This window comes from Chelonoidis abingdonii, chromosome 2 (genome assembly GCF_003597395.2).
Source record: "Chelonoidis abingdonii isolate Lonesome George chromosome 2, CheloAbing_2.0, whole genome shotgun sequence".
Lineage (NCBI taxonomy): Eukaryota > Metazoa > Chordata > Testudines > Testudinidae > Chelonoidis > Chelonoidis abingdonii.
Genome location: NC_133770.1, coordinates 235,647,807 through 235,665,527, shown reverse-complemented (window position 1 = coordinate 235,665,527; position 17,721 = coordinate 235,647,807). Strand labels below are relative to the sequence as shown.

General features: G+C 43.0%; 2 protein-coding genes across 2 annotated transcripts in view; one reads left to right on the top strand and one right to left on the bottom strand.

Moving 5' to 3' along the window:
- The window catches only part of ASPH (aspartate beta-hydroxylase), a 522,004-nt gene that overhangs the window by 295,013 nt on the left and 209,270 nt on the right, over positions 1-17,721 (top strand). The window lies entirely within an intron of this gene.
- Positions 1-17,721, bottom strand: part of CLVS1 (clavesin 1) — a 141,313-nt gene that overhangs the window by 73,550 nt on the left and 50,042 nt on the right. Inside the window, exon 3 of the mRNA XM_032768997.2 lies at positions 8,667-8,841. Within this exon, the coding sequence (XP_032624888.1) occupies positions 8,667-8,841 (175 nt within the window). The remainder of the gene's footprint in view (positions 1-8,666; positions 8,842-17,721) is intronic.

Sequence of the window (17,721 nt, the reverse complement as noted above, 5' to 3'; positions counted from 1 at the left end):
ACCGAGATTTGAAAGTATCTTGTCTCCTGATTGGTCCTCTGGTCAGGTGTTCCAGGTTCACTGTTTGTTAACCCTTTACAGGTAAAAGAGACATTAACCCTTAACTATCTGTTACAGGTAAAAGAGACATTAACCCTTAACTATTTGTTTATGACAGGTGTTAAATCAGTGTAGTTTCACTGAAGTCAGTAGAGCTACACCAATTCACATCATCTGAGGATCTGGCCTTAGATGCCCATTCTAATTCTTTTATATATGTTACCAGCTTTAGACACCTTTTGCTGACAGGTTGAGGATGGAGCAGGGACATAAGGAACGTCTCTTGTGTAGCTCCGTTCTGTCAAAGAGAGAGCTTTGGGACAAATGTTCATCTGCACTGAGGGAATTCTTATGGTGGGTATGAGGTAGTTCTATTCTCTCAGCCCTCTAGTTCAGTGCATATATCACCATTAGTGAGGTGGAGGAGATTCTGACATTCTGAATTTTGTTTTCTTTCAGAAATAAATAAATAAATGCAATCAAAAAATAGGAAACAAAAATTCTTTATGAAACAAAAATTGAAATATCTCATCCTGATTATTCCATTTTGACATTATCAAAATGCTTTGTTTCCTTTTTTTTTTTTCAAAATGAAGTTTTGTGGAGATCAGAAACAATGAGGAGTCCGGTAGCACCTTAAAGTCTAACAGATTTATTTGGGCATCTTTAAGGTTAGTCTTAAAGACTAATCCTTGTTGTTTTTGTGGATACAAACTAATATGGCTACCCCTCTGATACTTGTGGAGATCAGCACATTCCTGCAAAATATATCAGTTTTGACAAAAAAGCATTTTCTGACAGAAAAAAAAAACATTCCATCAGAAATTTTTCAACCAGCTCTAGTTTTAATATTATAGTCTTCATCCTATTTGGAACAAAACCAAATATAGAAATATTAGAATTTCCCCTGGGACAGAAATTCCATTTTTCAGTCAGCTCCACTCTCAAATATGCACTGCTAGGGCATATTTTTAAATTAATTTTTTTGCACACTTTTATATCACATTGTTTGCATGTGATCCTAAAGCATGATATAGGTACATCTGATTTTATGAGAAATGTCTGTGGTTTTAGCCCCATGGGACTTTGACACAGGTGGTGTAAATTAAAGCAGCCTGAGGGCAGACAAGCCTTATATATGGCAATGCCAGAATGATCTTTAAGCCACCTTTGCATGCCCATCCCCCAGCTGTTGATTTGTGCTGTGTGCTGCTCAGCTGGACTTCCAGATCCTTCAATCTTCTAGATTTCTTTACTAAACTAATCAAATTGGGATCAGTTTTTATGAACCATTTGTCCTGATTTTTCTCAAGGGTTTTGTAGTGTTTCTGTGTGGTATTAAAGAAGCTGTCACATGTGAACTCATAGGTGGCTGCTCTTCAGTGCTGGCTGAGTGATCTATTTTTTTGCATGAGTATGTGTGTATACACACACTGGAACAGAGCACCAGTTGCTGGAGACATATTTGTGTAAGCAGAGTCTGAATGTCTCCCCTGACATCTAATGGTGAGCTGCAGAAAAAGACTTCAGAAGCTGATCTTGTTTGCATGCACACACCCACTCTGCCTAGGTGCTCATCATGATGGAATTGCTTGCCCAAATGATCACTTGTGGCTGGTGTTCGATCCCCAGTCTCCTTGTTATTGGGACAGGAACAATAAAGGGTTGTTATCCTTGTTGTGTGAACTGAGGACAGCAGAACCATACCTGACATACCCCAATGGAGGAACTTATCTTCAACTGAATGACACTTGCTAGGCAGGGGACATGGGTTCCAAAGCCCAATGAGTTGAAAGAGGGTGGGAACAGGTACTTGGACTTGGTGGTGTGGACCCTGTTTAATGGTCCTAGATACCATTTGACCCTTCCTCGACCATGGTATAATAAAAGAGCTAATTTAGATTCAATTAAGAGTCTTGTTACACGCTGCAAAGTTGAAATCACTGATACATAGATCTAAGTATTAAACCTGCTTTGGGACAGTGTCTCTGTTGCAAGAGACTGCCCAGTCTGCAACAGCAGTGAGGCTCCCCCACTAGCAGCTGAAATCACTGAGAGCTGTGTTGTGGGGGCGGGGGGCGGGCTGAAGACATCTTGGCGAGTGACCAGCTGGGCAGCTGGCAGAGAGGCGCAGCAAGTGGCCAGTAGGGCAGCTGGTGGAGAGGGTCAGAGATGAGCCCTGCAGAGGCATGGCAGTCAGCCGTTGGGGCAATGAGCGAGTGCTCAAGTGCAGCATGTAAGGTTCGTCCTTACCATCCCCTGCCTTCACCACAGGGTGGGAGGTGAACTCTGCAGATGAACCTCTGAACTCTAGTAGTGCACTGGCCAAGGACAGCAACTGTGAGACGGGTACAGAGAAGGGACGGGCACATTAAAGGAACTTTGGGTTGTAAGACCATGAGGGGAAAAGGACACTGCCCAACTTACTTGGGGTGGATCTTTTGATCATGATTTGTGTTTATGAACGCTTGTGGTGTTTTCCCAAATTAATGCTGAGTTAATTCCCTCCTTTTATTAAAAGTTTTTGCTACACTCAGGTTCTGTGCTTGCAAGAGGGAAAGTATTGCCTCTTAGAGGCGCCCAGGGGTGGTGTGTAATTGTCCCAGTCACTGAGTGGGGGCTCGAGTCGGTTTTGTATTGTATTTATGAAAAGGAACCCCTAGATACTGAACCCAGCCCTTGTTGCTGCTGGTTCCACCTGGCAGAAGGGTTACCTCTGCATATGGCAGAAGAAAGCTCAGTGTCTCCAGGATGACCATACTCAGCCATCCCTTGGGTAGTGTGAATCAGGGCAACCACCTCAGGCCCTGCGCTCTGGGAAGCCCTGTGTTTCAATAAAATCGGGACTGTCCCAATATTTAGCCCTTTGTCCCGCGTCCTGACCGATGTACAATCGGGACACCATTTGTCCTGATATTCAAGTGAGGAGGTGAATGGGGAGGCGAGCAGCCGGTGGGCAGGCGAATGGGGGTGAGGCTGCTGGCGGGCGGGCAGACAGCGAGGAGGAGAGCAGCAGTTGGGCGGATGGGTGAGGGGGGAGCACCAGGTGGATGGCGAGGAAAGTAGCGAGTAGGCTCATTTGTCCTGGGCCCCGCAACCGCCTAGGGACAGCCCTGACCGTATTCACTGGCAGCCCTTCATGCACCTTCAGAAAAGTAGTAGCCCCCACAGACATATTTATTTTGGCATTTGCCTTTGTGCAGGGAACGGGGGCCCCACTCCATCCACCCATACCCCTTCTGGGATGGTTAATATGCCTAGGAACGCTCTTTCCCTTGTACTCGGAAAGCACTGGCTGCAGTACAATAGCTGCCGCCTATGCAGAAATGCTGGGCAGAGAAAAGGAAATCTCTGTACTTCTCCTTGCGACCAGTACAGCTCCACTGCAGCGGCTATTCCTCTGACCTAATTTTCTTAAGCATCCATGGTCTTCTCAGTGGAACACTCCAAAATGTATCACCCTACAAAAAGGATTGTGGTGACTATTTTCCACCGTTAATTATATTTCTTGGAATTTTTTTAGTTATCCAAGAATATATTGTTTAAATAAAAGTTGTTATAGGTAAACCCTGATGAACTAATTTCTGATTAACTGAAACTACAGTCAATGTTGTCCACAACCTTAGAGATAATTAATAGACCAGCATCACAGACATAGAAATATGACTTTACAGCAAGAGCAAGCAGAAAGAGAGAGGCTGTGAAGGGGAAAAGCTGTTCACACAGAAATGCTAAAAACAAATAGAAATCAAAATCCAGCAAGTTATTGGCATAGTATATTGTTTTTGTATAAATATCATCTTTTTCCCCTTTGCCTCTGTATGACCATTTTTCTGTAAGATCTACTCTTTCCCCAGACATCAGTGAAAGAAACAGAAATAGAAAATAGAAGAACTCTAGAAAGAAATAGAGCAGTGTTTCTCAAACTGGGTTTGCCGCTTGTGTAGGGAAAGCCTCTGGCAGGCCAGTCCGGTTTATTTACCTGCCCCGTCCACAGGTCCCGTCAATCGCAGCTCCCACTGGCCACGGTTCACTACTCCAGGCCAATGGGAGCTGCTGGAAACTGTGGCAAGTAAGTCCCTGAGCCCATGCCGCTTCCTGCAGCTCCCATTGGCCTGGAGCAGTGAACCACGGCCAGTGGGAGCCGTGATCAGCTGGACCTGCAGACATGGCAGGTAAACAAAGTGGCCCAGCCCACCAGGGGCTTTCCCTACACAAGTGGCATCCCAAGTTTGAGAAACACTAGGACCGCCCATGGTGGGGGGTAAGTGGGACAATTTGCCCCAGGCCCCCATGGAAGTTTTTCAGAGCCCCTGGAGCGGGGTCCTTTGCTCGCCCAGATCTTCTTCTGCTCCCAGTCTTCGCCAGTGAGGGGTCCTTCTGCTCCGGAGCGAAAGGACCCCCCGCCGCCGAATTACCGCCGAAGCAGGACCCACTGCCAAAGTGCAGCCAGGTCTTCGGCGGTATTTTGGCAGCGGGGAGCCCTTCCATTCCGAGACCAGCTGCTGAAGTGCCCTGAAGACCTGTGGCGGGGGCCCTCCACCGCCGAATTACTGCTGAAGACCCAGCTGCACTTCAGAGTTGGGTCCCCCGCCGCCAATTCAACGGTAATTCAGCGATGGGGGCCCCCTGCCGTGGGTCTTCAGGACACTTTGGCGGCAGGTTGAGGAGCGGAAGGACCCCCCGCATCCAAATTACCGCCGAAACGGGGCCCCCCCACCGCCGAAGACCCCAGGCTCCCAGAATCCTCTGGGTGGCCCTTAGAAACACTGAAATAGAGCATCTACTAAGACATATAGCAACTATTTCCTCATGATGAAAGAATGGACCTCCTTAATGAGAGCCTTGCTTAGAACACATTTGTCCTTGCACATTTGAGATATAATTAAAAGTGCCACACTGTACACACAGTTATTTAGCATTAGAATGACCCTTGTTTAAGATGGTGATACTAGCTCTATTTTAGGTCATTAAATAGGGTAATTGAGAAACAGGAGAGCTGCCCTGTTGAGCTATAATGAACTCACTGGTGTGATCTTACATACAGAGAAATCCAGTAAATAATGGGAATATGAGCAAAATGTGATTTCAGGCCAACTTGAGGTTTAACTAGAATTTGTACATCAGCAAATCTTCATAAATAAGAAATCTGCATAACATTTATATATGAATAATTTCATTACTATCAAGCATATTAGATATAACTAGTAGAGGTTCTACAGAATGAGATTAATTAACATGTGCACTGAATAACATCCATTCTCATTACTTAGTGTTATTGCATTGCAGGAGCAGATTGAGAAAAACTAAAAGGGTTGAGTTGCAAAGACAAGCAGCTCTCTTTCACCAGGATGGAGAACATGCTGCATCTTAAAGGTGACAAGAAACATCATTGCCTAAATTAATATTATTCAATCAAACAATTAATGTTTATTTTTCAATAATCTTAGATTTCAAACAAAGATGGGCCCAAAGCACTGAGTTAGTATCCAGATCAGTTGCCCTAACACTTGAGGGAGAGGGTTCAGATTTGGAGTTTAGGTTCAGATAATTAGGAAGAGAACCTGCAAAATTCATATCTGAAGCTCCGTAGAGATCAGGATTTGGGTTCAACCCCATATGTAATCATAAAATAATGAACTAATTTCATCCCTGTTGTAACTGCATCCACTTCACTGGTCTGATGCACAGATAAGTTTGACCCAATATTGTTCCTTAAAAAAGGGAATGGGTATATTCCGTTAATCTGCCTGGTTGAATATCTGCATGTGGAGATTAGTGGCTGCAGATATTTACAAAGCACTAAAACCATTTAGATATTTTGCGGACATGATAAACCTTGAGACTAGCACCTCCTAAGTGCTTCCATTCAGACTGGGAAAAAGGCATGCATTTTTAAAGGTGAGAGTAATTAACAATTGGAACAAGTCACCAAGGTTCGTGGTGGATTCTTCATCACTAACAATTTTAAAATCAAGGTTGGATGTTTTTCTAAAAGATCTGTTCTAGGAATTATTTTGTGGAAGTTCTATGGCCTGTATTATACAGGTCAGACTCAATGATCACAATGGCCCCTTGTGGCCTGGGAATCTATGAATCCAGGTACCTCCAAAGTAGAAGCAACATGCTCATACAGTGGTTCTCTCCCTTTACCCAATATAGGTCTTGTATATATTTCAAAAGCATCTGAAACAATTAAAAAGTTTATTAGGATAGTGACAGGTATGTTAAAATGAAAATGTTACTGAAACTCTTTAAACTGGGAAAGCAGTCACTTGAAAAGTCTGTGTTTTATATAAGAGTATTTAACTTACAATCTCCACAATGATTTTGTAATTAATATGTCTGAATGCTCTAAAGAAGTTCCTGATTCCTGTATTCTGATGTCGGATGAATGGCCCAGTACTGATTGGTGTCAGATTAGTAGATTATGTTGAACAAAAAAGACAACAATTGAACGTCATGAAGTGTAGTAATCTTCAAGAAGCATCAAGGCATTGTTTTCCAATTTTTGCAACCCAAATTGCAGCGTTTACAATTCCCATTGCAAATGGAATTCTCCAGTGGTCTGCACAGTCCATGACATATTCCGCTTGTTTTATTTTGTTCTAGAAATGCAGTTATTTTTATTTCCACATATATTTATTGCAATTATCTGTGTGTTCTTTTTAAATAAAAAAAATTAAGAAATCATCTGTCACTAAGACTGGCAGCCTATAGATAAACAAATGAAATCTTTGCGCAATACACAGGGATTTATCAGAAAATAAGGCAGCCTCAGAATCTGTAATAAAAAGCTTTGGGTTAAGGCACTAGACTAGGACTCAGGCAATCTGGGCTCAATCCTGTGTAATTTTGGGCAAATCACTTAATCTCTCTTTGCTTTAGTTTGCCATCTGTAAAATTGTGGATAATACTAATACCTCATAGCACAGAAGGTGGTGTGAGGATAGCTACATAAATACTTGGGAGGGAGATGCTAAATGGGAATCATGTAAGTACCTAAACTGTTCACAGAAACACCTAATTTCTTGCTAATATTGCAAAATACTTGCAGAAATCTTACTTTAAATGCCTTTTCTGTGAACATTCTCACCAGAAACCTGATTCTAAGCGCCATGTTCATTCTAACCAGGAACAGAAACAAACAAGGTGACCTAGGGGACTGTAATGGGGCATGATGGCCCTTTAAGACAGGTTTTGGACACTGGCCTGTTCCTAGCTTCTACCCAGAACAAAGGCATTCTGGAGGGAAGAGAAGAGGTTGCAATTTCCAAGGCACATGAAAATTGTAGGCCTCTCAGAAAAGCATGCTGGGAAAGTGGACAAGGACAGCTCTCTTTTCTGAATTTAAGGGAGACTGGCAGGGAGTTAGACTTGTACTGGGTCTCCATGATGAGGAAGGCTGGGAAACAGTAAGGTGTGGCTCAGTTTTTTGAGGGAGAGATTGGTAAAGGGGTTGGAGGTTTGGGTCTCTCCAGTCAAAGGTCCTGGGAGGGTCTTTAGGAAGAAGTCTGTGAAAGGTCCTAATAGGCTACCTAAGCGGCCAGCAGACTGAATGTAATATATCTCCAGTGGGGGAAGTTCATATGGACTTTATTACAGACACATCAAGTAGACAGAGTCCTGGAGTGGGAACAAAAGGTTTCTTGAAGTATCCAAGTAAAGGTGTTAGGCCAATGTGCCAGACAGAGGACCTTGTGAAGTCATCAAGTCCAGCCCCTTGCACTGAGGCAGGACCTAGACCATCCCTGACAGATGGTTATCCAACCTCTTAAAAACCTCCAATGGCAGGGAGTCCACAATTTCCCTATTCCACAGCTTAACTACCGTTATAGTTAAAAAATACATTCCTAATATTTAACCTTGCTGCAGATTGTTGATTACTTCTTGTCTTACCTTCAGTGAGCTTGGAGAACAGTTGATCACAATCCTCTTTATAACAGCTCTTTTAAAGATACTGTGGACCGATTGTGTACAGATCTGGTTTTCATGTAGTTTTACATTGTTCCTATTTGTTTACAGGTGTCAGATGCACGTACCTCCTCTGAACTAGACCATAACATAATTTAATGTCTGGTATATTATCATGCTTGGAGAGCTTCTGCAGAAAATTAGGGAAGTCTGAATGGCAGTACATTGATTCCCACAGGGAGTCTTTCCTCCCTCTTTCCCATTACAACCCAAACCCAAATATATTTGAGAGTATGATTCGGCAGTATATTTCCATTTCCTGATAATCACAACTACTCCCTTCCCTTCACCACCCTGCACATACATATGCACCTGCACATGTACGGCATGCTTCATAAGGCAGATGTTGCTGGTTTTTAATCCGCAGGAACTCAGATGGATTAAATCTCAAATCTCTAAACATTATTCTAATTGCTACAGTAGTAATACATGCCTGAGACAATGATGATTTAGCGTTTAAATGAAAGCAATAGATAATCAAAAATGAACATCTGAGACTAGGGCTAGGTTACAACTGGATGATACTCAAATAATTTTTTTATTGAAATTTTTTATTGATTTTTCTCCCCTTTGCTTTCTGAGAAGTATTATCCTGACTACAATGACAAAACCTAGCTAACTGAGTTCATGCATGCATTTCACATTCCACATACCTGTAATCCTTCAATGGCCAGTTTGAGGATGGATGGTGTTAGCTTGGAGGCTTGCTTGAAGGAGAAATTGCTCCAGTCTATAATTAAAATGAAGCCATTTATCTGAAGCTCTTGATCTTCAATGAGAACTTCCAAAGACAACAGAATAGCCCGTAGAATATCTGTGAAGGAGTTCCTAAGGCCAAAGCAGACATAAAGGGTTGTAATTATCTTCAAACCACAGAAAATGCAGATATGCCAGGGATTTTTCATGTACAAGGAAACAGATATTTATTTTGGTGAAGTTCTTTAGAAAAGACAGATGTTTAAAAAGCATCACAAGGTATTCCTTGATTTGATAATGTCTGTTCACTGATGGATACAATAGATCCTGAGTTACATCTCTTGGCATTTTGTGGCATCCCTTATAATAGATTTTAGCTCAGCTGCATTGGAAAAATATTTGTCTATAGTAAATTAAACCGCTTTAGGATATCAGTTTAAAATACTGCATTAACTATGACAAGTAAGCAAGCCCACAGAGCTAATGAGACAGACATGCATCAGGCAGATTTTCTGGTGCTTCACAAATTTCAAGTGTTCTCTTTCATTAATTTGTTGCTGTTCTGTTCCTTTTTTACAGTAATGAATCCGGTAAGAACTAGATGCTAAATGTGATAAACTCACACTCACAGACCCTGATAAATCAAAGGCCTATGGTCAGATCTTCACCTGATGCAAATCAGCATTCTCTCTGGAAGAAAATATTCTGAGCTATAGTCATTCACTTCAGAAACAGAAACATAGCCTATAATTTAGGGAGTACCAGGTGTACACTAGCTGAGGATTTGGCCCCTAGGATATATCCTTTCCTAGCCAGAACTGTCCTGGCCATACATTGGCATGCTCCAAATTATAGAAACAGCACAGTAACTCAAAAGTGCTAAGATCTTTGAGTAAGGAAAGCCCATTAGAATTTGAACATTTCTGGAGTAAGAAGCAATAAACCACAGATTTTAAAAAAAACCCACCTCTGATGAAGTGGGTTATAGCCCACAAAAGTTTATGCCCAAATAAATTTGTTAGTCTCAAAGGTGCCACAAGGATTCCTCATAGTTTCTGCTGATACAGATTATCACGGCTACCCTTGTGAACCCTGAAACCACAGATTATATGTATTTAAAAAAGAGAGAGAAAACCCTGCTATAAACCTGAGACAATAGCAGTCAGGTGGGTGAAATAAATAGTGCATAGAACAAGGTTTAACTTTATTGAGAAAATTTGCTTGAACTAGCCATCCTATTGAATTCCTGCACCTTGGATACATTCCACCAACAATTTGTCTGCATTATAAGGAAGAAAACCAGAAACAGACAGGCATGTCTGTACAAGACATGCATAAATTATATAGCGATAAATAAGAGAGGCTATTTGAAAAGGAGGGAAGGGTTCATTTTTTTGTATAATACATTTTAGCCATGGCCCAGCTTATATCGTTCAAGCATAAAATGGAAAATAACGATGACAGAGCAAAATAGGAACTCTGTATTAATTAGCAGTAGGCTGACTGCAGGGGCTCTGTCATCTCACAAAGAATAATTACTAACAGCTGTAGTTATGAAGAAGGGAGAGATAAAGAGAGACAAAGAAGGAAACACTGTACATTTTTCTTAACATGTAATTCTGGCCTGGGAAAGTTTCTTTGATAAACAATGAGCATGAGTCTCTCCAAAAAAATACAGCTTAGTCTTTATGGAAATGATTATGTAGTGCATAGGCGCTGGCTTCCTCCAGACCCAGAGGGTGCTCAATCCCCCCATTCTGCCTGAGGCCCCACCCATCCCTTCTCCCAAGTCCCTACCTCTTCCCACCCCACCTCTTCCCACCCAGTTCCACCCTCTCCCCTAGTATGACCTATCCCCGCTCCTTGCCCCTTCCTTCCAGAGCCTCCTGCACACTGTGAAACAGCTGATTGGGAGGGAGGGGCAGAAGATGATCAGTGGGGCTGCCAGTGTGCTGGAAGTGCTAGGAGCAATCAGGAGGAGTTGATTTGTGGAGCTGCAAGGGGATGGGGGGCACTTTTTTCTGTGGGTGCTCCAGCCCTTGAGCACCCACAGAGTCGGCACCTGTGATGTAATGTACTGGTACAGTAGCCTTTGTTATCTTTGCACTGTATTTTTTAATTTCTAAGAGCTCTGACCATGTGGAAAGATGGCTGCCATTTTGTTTTCAAAGTTAATATTGCCTGTGACATGGGGGAGAGACACTGTACTCTCTCATGGAAAATCTAGTTCTGTCCTGTTTTGCTGTTTTCTTTAATCTTTAATGAGTCGTTTTACATTGAAGATATATTGTTTCTATTTATATTAAACAAACCAAAAAATGGAAAGCATAGTCTTAAAGCAGGGTTTGCCTTTCCTACATAAGACGAAGGGCAACTCCACTGATCTGTCAGGACTGAATTCAGCTCTTAGTTTTGCTCACCCCTCTTGGGAAATTTTGATCTACAAGTTTACAATTTCTGCTTTGAAGAAACTATATCCTGCAGATTGTTGTATTGTGTGGTGTTGTAGCCCTAACCTGAATAAGAGCTCTGTGTAAGCTCGTATTTCTCACCAACAGAATTTGGTAAATACATATTTTACCTCACCCACCTTGTCTCTCTAATATCCTGAAGAATCAGTTTATTTTCTGTGCTTCTTTATTCCCACTTCATAACATAGTAAAAATACCCTTCAAAGTATAATCACCAGGGCAACATATGATAATCACAGAGCTTGCAGATGTCACTGAGATCAGTGACACCTTTGGTTTGGGATGAAAGAGTGTTTAGCTTTCTTGGCATTGGGTATTATCAGCACCCCAGCAACAAGGGGACCACTGGGAACCTAACCAAATAGTACCAAAAAATCTGAGTTAGAAAGTCAAACTAAAGACAGTGCTTTCCTCAGTAGTGGAAGGCTGCAGCACAACAGTAAATTAATCTGTGTCTCAGCTGAATATTTATTCTATTAATTTTAAGGATCCAATTGTCAAAGAAGCACTAAATGTACATAAAGAATTTCCTCACTTACCATTCTTTGGAGCAACATACAAAATAGGTGGCCAGGTCCAATCGTCAGTCTCTGGCCTGGTCTACACTACACATTTAAACCGAATTTAGCAGCATTAAACCAATTTAACCCTGCACCCATCCACACAACGAGGCCCTTTATATCGATATAAAGGGCTCTTTAGACTGGTTTCTGTACTCCTCCCCTATGAGAGGAGTAGCGCTGAAATCGGTATTGCCATGTCGGATTAGGGTTAGTGTGGCCGCAAATCGACGGTATTGGCCTCCGGGCAGTATCCCATAGTGCACCATTGTGACCGCTTTGGAAAGCCATCTGAACTCGGATGCACTGGCCAGGTAGACAGGAAAAGCCCCGCAACTTTTGAATTTATTTCATTTCCTGTTTGCCCAGTGGAGCTCTGATCAGCACGGGTGGCGATGCAGTCCCAAATCCAAAAAGAGCTCCAGCATGGACGTATACGGGATCTGATACTGGATCTGACGCATGTATGAGACAAATCTGTTCTATCAGAGCTCCGTTACAGAAGACGAAATGACAAAGCATTTGAAAAAATCTCCAGGCTATGATAGACAGAGGCCACAGCACAGTGCTGTGTGACAAGTGTAACGGAAAGCCAAAGAATCAAATGGATGCTCATGGAGGGAGGGAGGGGTACTGAGGACTCCAGCTATCCCACAGTCCCGCAGTCTCCGAAAAGCATTTGCATTCTTGGCTGAGCTCCCAATGCCTGAAGGGTCAAAACACATTGTCCGGGGTGGTTCAGGGTATCTCGTCAATTTACTCCATCCCCCTTCCCCCCCCCGTGAAAGAAAAGGGAAAAAATCGTTTCTGACTTTTTCATATGTCACCTATGTCTACTGCATGCTGCTGGTAGACGCGGGTGCGTGGCTGAACAGCAGCATCCTCTCCCTTCCCTCCCCGGTGGCAGATGGTACAGTAAACAATGACTGACAAAGTGCTTGATCCTCCTACAGTGGTACAAATGCTGCATAGCCAGTCCTCATGAGTGAAGTGCTCCTGGCTGGCCTCAGGTGAGGTCGGCCAGGGGGTGCCTGGGTAAAAAGGAATGACTCCCGGTCATTCCCGGCAGATGGTACAGAACGGCTGGTAACCGTCCTCATCATAGCAACTGGAGGCTGAGCTCCATCAGCCCCCCCCCTTTCATGTCTAAAGAAAAGATTCTGTACTGCCTGGACTATCATAGCAGCGGGAGCTGGCTCCTCTCCCCACCACCGTTTAATGTCCTGCCTGGACTATCATAGCAGCTGGAGGCTGCCTCCCCCTCATTTTATCTCACTAAAAAGTCAGTGTTTCTTATTCCTGCATTCTTTATTACTTCATCACACAAATGGGGGGACACTGCAACGGTAGCCCAGGAGTTTGGGGAGGAGGGAAGCAACGAGGTGGGGTTGTTGCAGGGGACCCCCAACTAGAATGGCATGCAGCTCATCATTTCTGCGGGATCTGGCATCTGACACGGCATGGCTGTGCTCTCTGGTTCTCTAGTACACTTGCCCCATATTCTAGGCAGGACTGACTCTATTTTTAGACAAAACAAAAGAGGGAATGACCTGGGGAGTCATTCCCATTTTGTCTTTGCGCCCCCCGGCCGACCTCAGCGAGAGCCAGCCAGGAGCACCCATGACAGCAGCAGACAGTACAGAATGACTGATAACCGTCATCTCATCGCCCAATTTACAATGGCAGCAGACGGTGCAATAGGGATGGTAACCATCTCTGCTACCTTGCAAAGGAAATGAATGCTGCTGTGTAGCACTGCAGTACCACCTCTGTCAGCGGCATCCAGTACACATATGGTGACAGTGACCAAAGGCAAAACAGGCTCCATGGTTGCCATGCTATGGTGTCTGCTAAGGCAATCCAGGGAAAAAGGGCGCGAAATGATTGTCTGCCATTACTTTCATGGAGGATGGATTGAGTGATGACATTTACCCAGAATCACCCGTGACACTGTTTTTGCATTGGGATCTCAACTCAGAATTCCAATGGGCAGAGGAAACTGTGGGAACTATGGGATAGCTATGGGACAGCTACCCACAGTGCAACGCTCCGGAAATCGACGCTAGCCTCGGTACATGGACGCACACCACCGAATTAATGTGCATAGAGTGGCCATGTGCACTCAACTTTATACAATCTGTTTTACAAAACCGGTTTATGTAAAATCACAATAATCCCATAGTCTAGACGTACCCTCTGTTGTGAGCCTCAGATTTACCTTAATTGTGAGCTCAACTATAAAAAGTGAGTGACAGTTTATAAAAGGTGACAATAACCTATAATAACAAATGTTGATGGGAAAAGGTATGAAAGGGAAACAGACTGAATTAGTCCAAATAAAAAAGCCTATTGATATAACTCAAGGACTGTGTTAAGATCATGCTGGTAATCAAGAAAAGTATGGAACCAGAAATCAGTAAACAAAAATTGGAGTGTCAGCAACTAACCCTAATTAGTGCACAAAATAATGAGAGGACAGGCTATTGCACTCTACTCCATTTGGAGGTCCTTAAAGAAAGAGACTTTGGAAAAAAAAACCTGTCTACTGGAGTGAGCTTCATCATCATGGTTGCTACCATCACCCCAGCCTTCATCATCCTAATCCTGAAAAATGTCCTGACCAGATTGGGCCAGATGACGTCACCACCTCTATTGGCATTGGCTGAATCCCGAACACAACTTGGAATGTGGGACTCCATTTCTCTCCCTTGCTGCCCCGGTATCCTTTTCCTTCCTCACCTCATTTATCCTATCCTAGTCCTCTCCCTTTCCCTTCTGTCCGATAAGAGTCTGGCCTAGTTGGCCAAGACTGCATATTTTGCAGGCCTGTGACTGAAAAGAGGCAGTTAAAACCAATGCCCTAAACAGCCCAATGCTGGTGCAAGTTTGCCAGATTGAGTGGCTGATAAGACTGTGCTGTGCATGTGTTTTTCCAGCAGCGAGGTAGCGGGTAAGAGTCAGTACCAGACACAGAAGCTGCATTTTTTTTCTCTTTGATGTTGTTTTCTTTCCCCTTTGTGTGTGTGTTTGCCTTGTTTCGTCTTCTTGGGAATGGGATCAGATTTTAACAACAACAGCAACAATGAGAGCTCCAGCCCATCTCAGCTAATTTCTTCTCTTTTCCTCACAAAGGACAGTTATTACCATTTTAATACCATCTAAGAGACTGTCAAACAAGGTTTTTCCTTCTAAAAACTCTCCCCAGTGAAAGGGAAAGGGAACAAGGGAAGCTGTTCAAATGAAAGTTGTACTTAATACTTTACATTTCAAATGAACCTCATTTGAAACTGTTTAATGGCCAGACCAAGTGACTCAGTTATGTGAGTATCTTTGGCCCATATATTCCATCTAAATTAATACAATACCTCTTAGTACGATTTAACCAATAAATATTTCAGACAACCATGAACTTCCAATAAAGGAAAAGTAATTTCTCCTTCAGACTCTGTGCCCTCAGTTCACGCCCCACTGGCATTCCTGTCACATCATGGGAGGGTTGCTTTAGCTGGTGGTCAGGTTTCCCTGAATACTAGTAGCAGCTTTCTAGTAGGGGGCACTGAATTGGAAAATATGATCATGATATACTGGACATGTCTCCTCACACTAGGCTGTCTCTTTTTGGGGCTGTCCTGGGTTGTTGCAGACCCCTTGCAAAATCACTTCAGGTGGATTCTCTGCCAATGGTAGCTCTGTAACCTGGATTATGTCAGGGGGAATGGAATAATCCCGGTCTGAATTTAATCCAACATATGCCATTTTAAAAACAGATTTAATGCTCATCACTGTAGGAAGCAACAAATAGGGCTGCACAGGGTGCAGAAATGGATTGGTCTCCTAGTTCTGGCCAGGAAAGCTTCCTTTACAGCAGGGCTGGCTCCAGGCACCAGCACAGGAAGCTGGTGCTTGGGGTGGCCCATGGAAGAGGGCGGCATGTCCAGGTCTTCAGCAGCAATTTGGCAATGGGTCCCTCAGACCGGCTGCCAAATTGCCACTGAAGAATGAAGTGGCACCGATTGGGGCCTTTTTTTTTTTCTCTTCGCCACTTGGGGTGGCAAAAAAGCTGGAGCCGGCCCTGCTTTACAGAACATTCATAGGAATGTTGCTGGTGCTGCCACCTTTGACACCTTAAAAGAAGACGAGCTGAGTAATTTTAAGGATGGATGAGAACTGTTTGCACAAAGCATGAATAAGTTTTATTTAAATTCTAAATCATACTGAAATGTTTGTTTTGATTGGGCCCAAATCTTCATCAGGGTACCAAAATCAGTATTTAGGCACCTAACTAAATGATCAGATTAACAAAGCTACTGATCACCTGCATTTCCCATTGACTTCAATAAAAGTTACATGTGGGAGAGTTGAACACTATGGAAATCATGCTGAATCCCATTTAAGGTTGAAGCCCTCAGCTTCCTAATCTTGTGGCTTTCATGTGAAGTACTCAGCTGTTACACTGATTTGCATTCAAATTATTTTCCATACTTTAACTCATAAGACTTTTCTGGGACTCCACCACTTTTGTCACTTGGTTTAATTTTCCATCCTTCCTGCGCTTGACACACTTACAAAAAGTTATATCAATTGCTGTGTCAAGAAAGGGAACTACAATACCACTGTGTGGTCTCAGCATGGAGCCTGCTTCAGCCTGCCGCTAATGAGTTACCAGAGATGTGCACATGCTAGTCAACAATGAAAGCCATGAAGGAAGGAAGGAAACAGTTTGAGTGAATAGTAAGGTACCATAAAAGGCGTCTTCAAGCCAAACAAGTATCCTTAAGAAAATGGGGAGTTAGTCGAATGGAAGATAGCAGTAAGGAACAATAGCATGGTAGAAAAATTAGAAGAGTTTAGATAAGGGATTTTGGAGACAGATTAGTCAAAATCAGTCAAATTTATAAAAAGTAAATAAGAAATTACTTAATTTTAGCAGAAGTAATCCAGCTGGGAGCGGAGTAACGGGTACAAAGGGAACAATTAAAAGGGATAGGGATTAAAATGGGGGGAGGGATAGCTCAGTGGTTTGAGCATTGGCCTGCTAAACCCAGGGTTGTGAGTTCAGTCCTGGAGGGGGCCACTTGGGGATGGGTCCTGCTTTGAGCAGGAGGTTGGACTAGATGATCTCTTGAGGTCCCTTCCAACCCTAATAATCTGTGATAAAGACACTGCAGAAAGCTAAATGATTTATTTCCTTCAGTCATCACCACCAAGGATGTTGAGGAGAAACCTAAAATTTTCAACTGATAAAGACAAGGTACTGTTGGAGATTAAGGTGCTGAAAGAAACATGTATTTCTGAGAAATGGTATCATCCAGGCATTTTGAGATCACCGGACCCAATCTGCAAAGTACTTAAGCATACTTAGATTTAACCACATGAATAGTCCTGGTGACTTCAATGGGATGTGTCAGGGAAAAGGCCCCCTAGTCTATTATTCCTACTAACAATTATTAGCATGGAAGGAGGCCTGAATGGAATTTCCCTAACAACCCGATCTAATGTCCAGACAGCCTGCTTCAATCATTATTCAATAAAAATAAATGTATGCACTAATGACATATTAACAAAAATATAAAACGATTTGTCAGCATGTAAGCCATCTGGCCGAAACTGGGGAACTAGACACAGGTCACAAGGACCCGAAATAGGCCTGCTTAGTCTGCCAAACGAAAACCGCAAGTAGGGGTGTCTGAATAGTTAAGGTCGCCTGACTATCAGGGGACTATCTGTACGGAAATGAAACACAGTATGCTTGCATTTTAGAGGGGGTTATAGGAGTTTATGTACCAAATAAAGCAAATTATTTAATTGTTTATGCGATATACGCCACATGAGTAACCAAATAAGGTATAATAAATGACTTAATGAAATATGCTAATTTGCGGTTTTAAGCTATATAAGCAAAGACATAATCATGTTCAGGAGGCCAGCCTAACCCTTGCATGGGAGCACACTGGCCTCCGCTTGTGCACAGGTGTAATCAA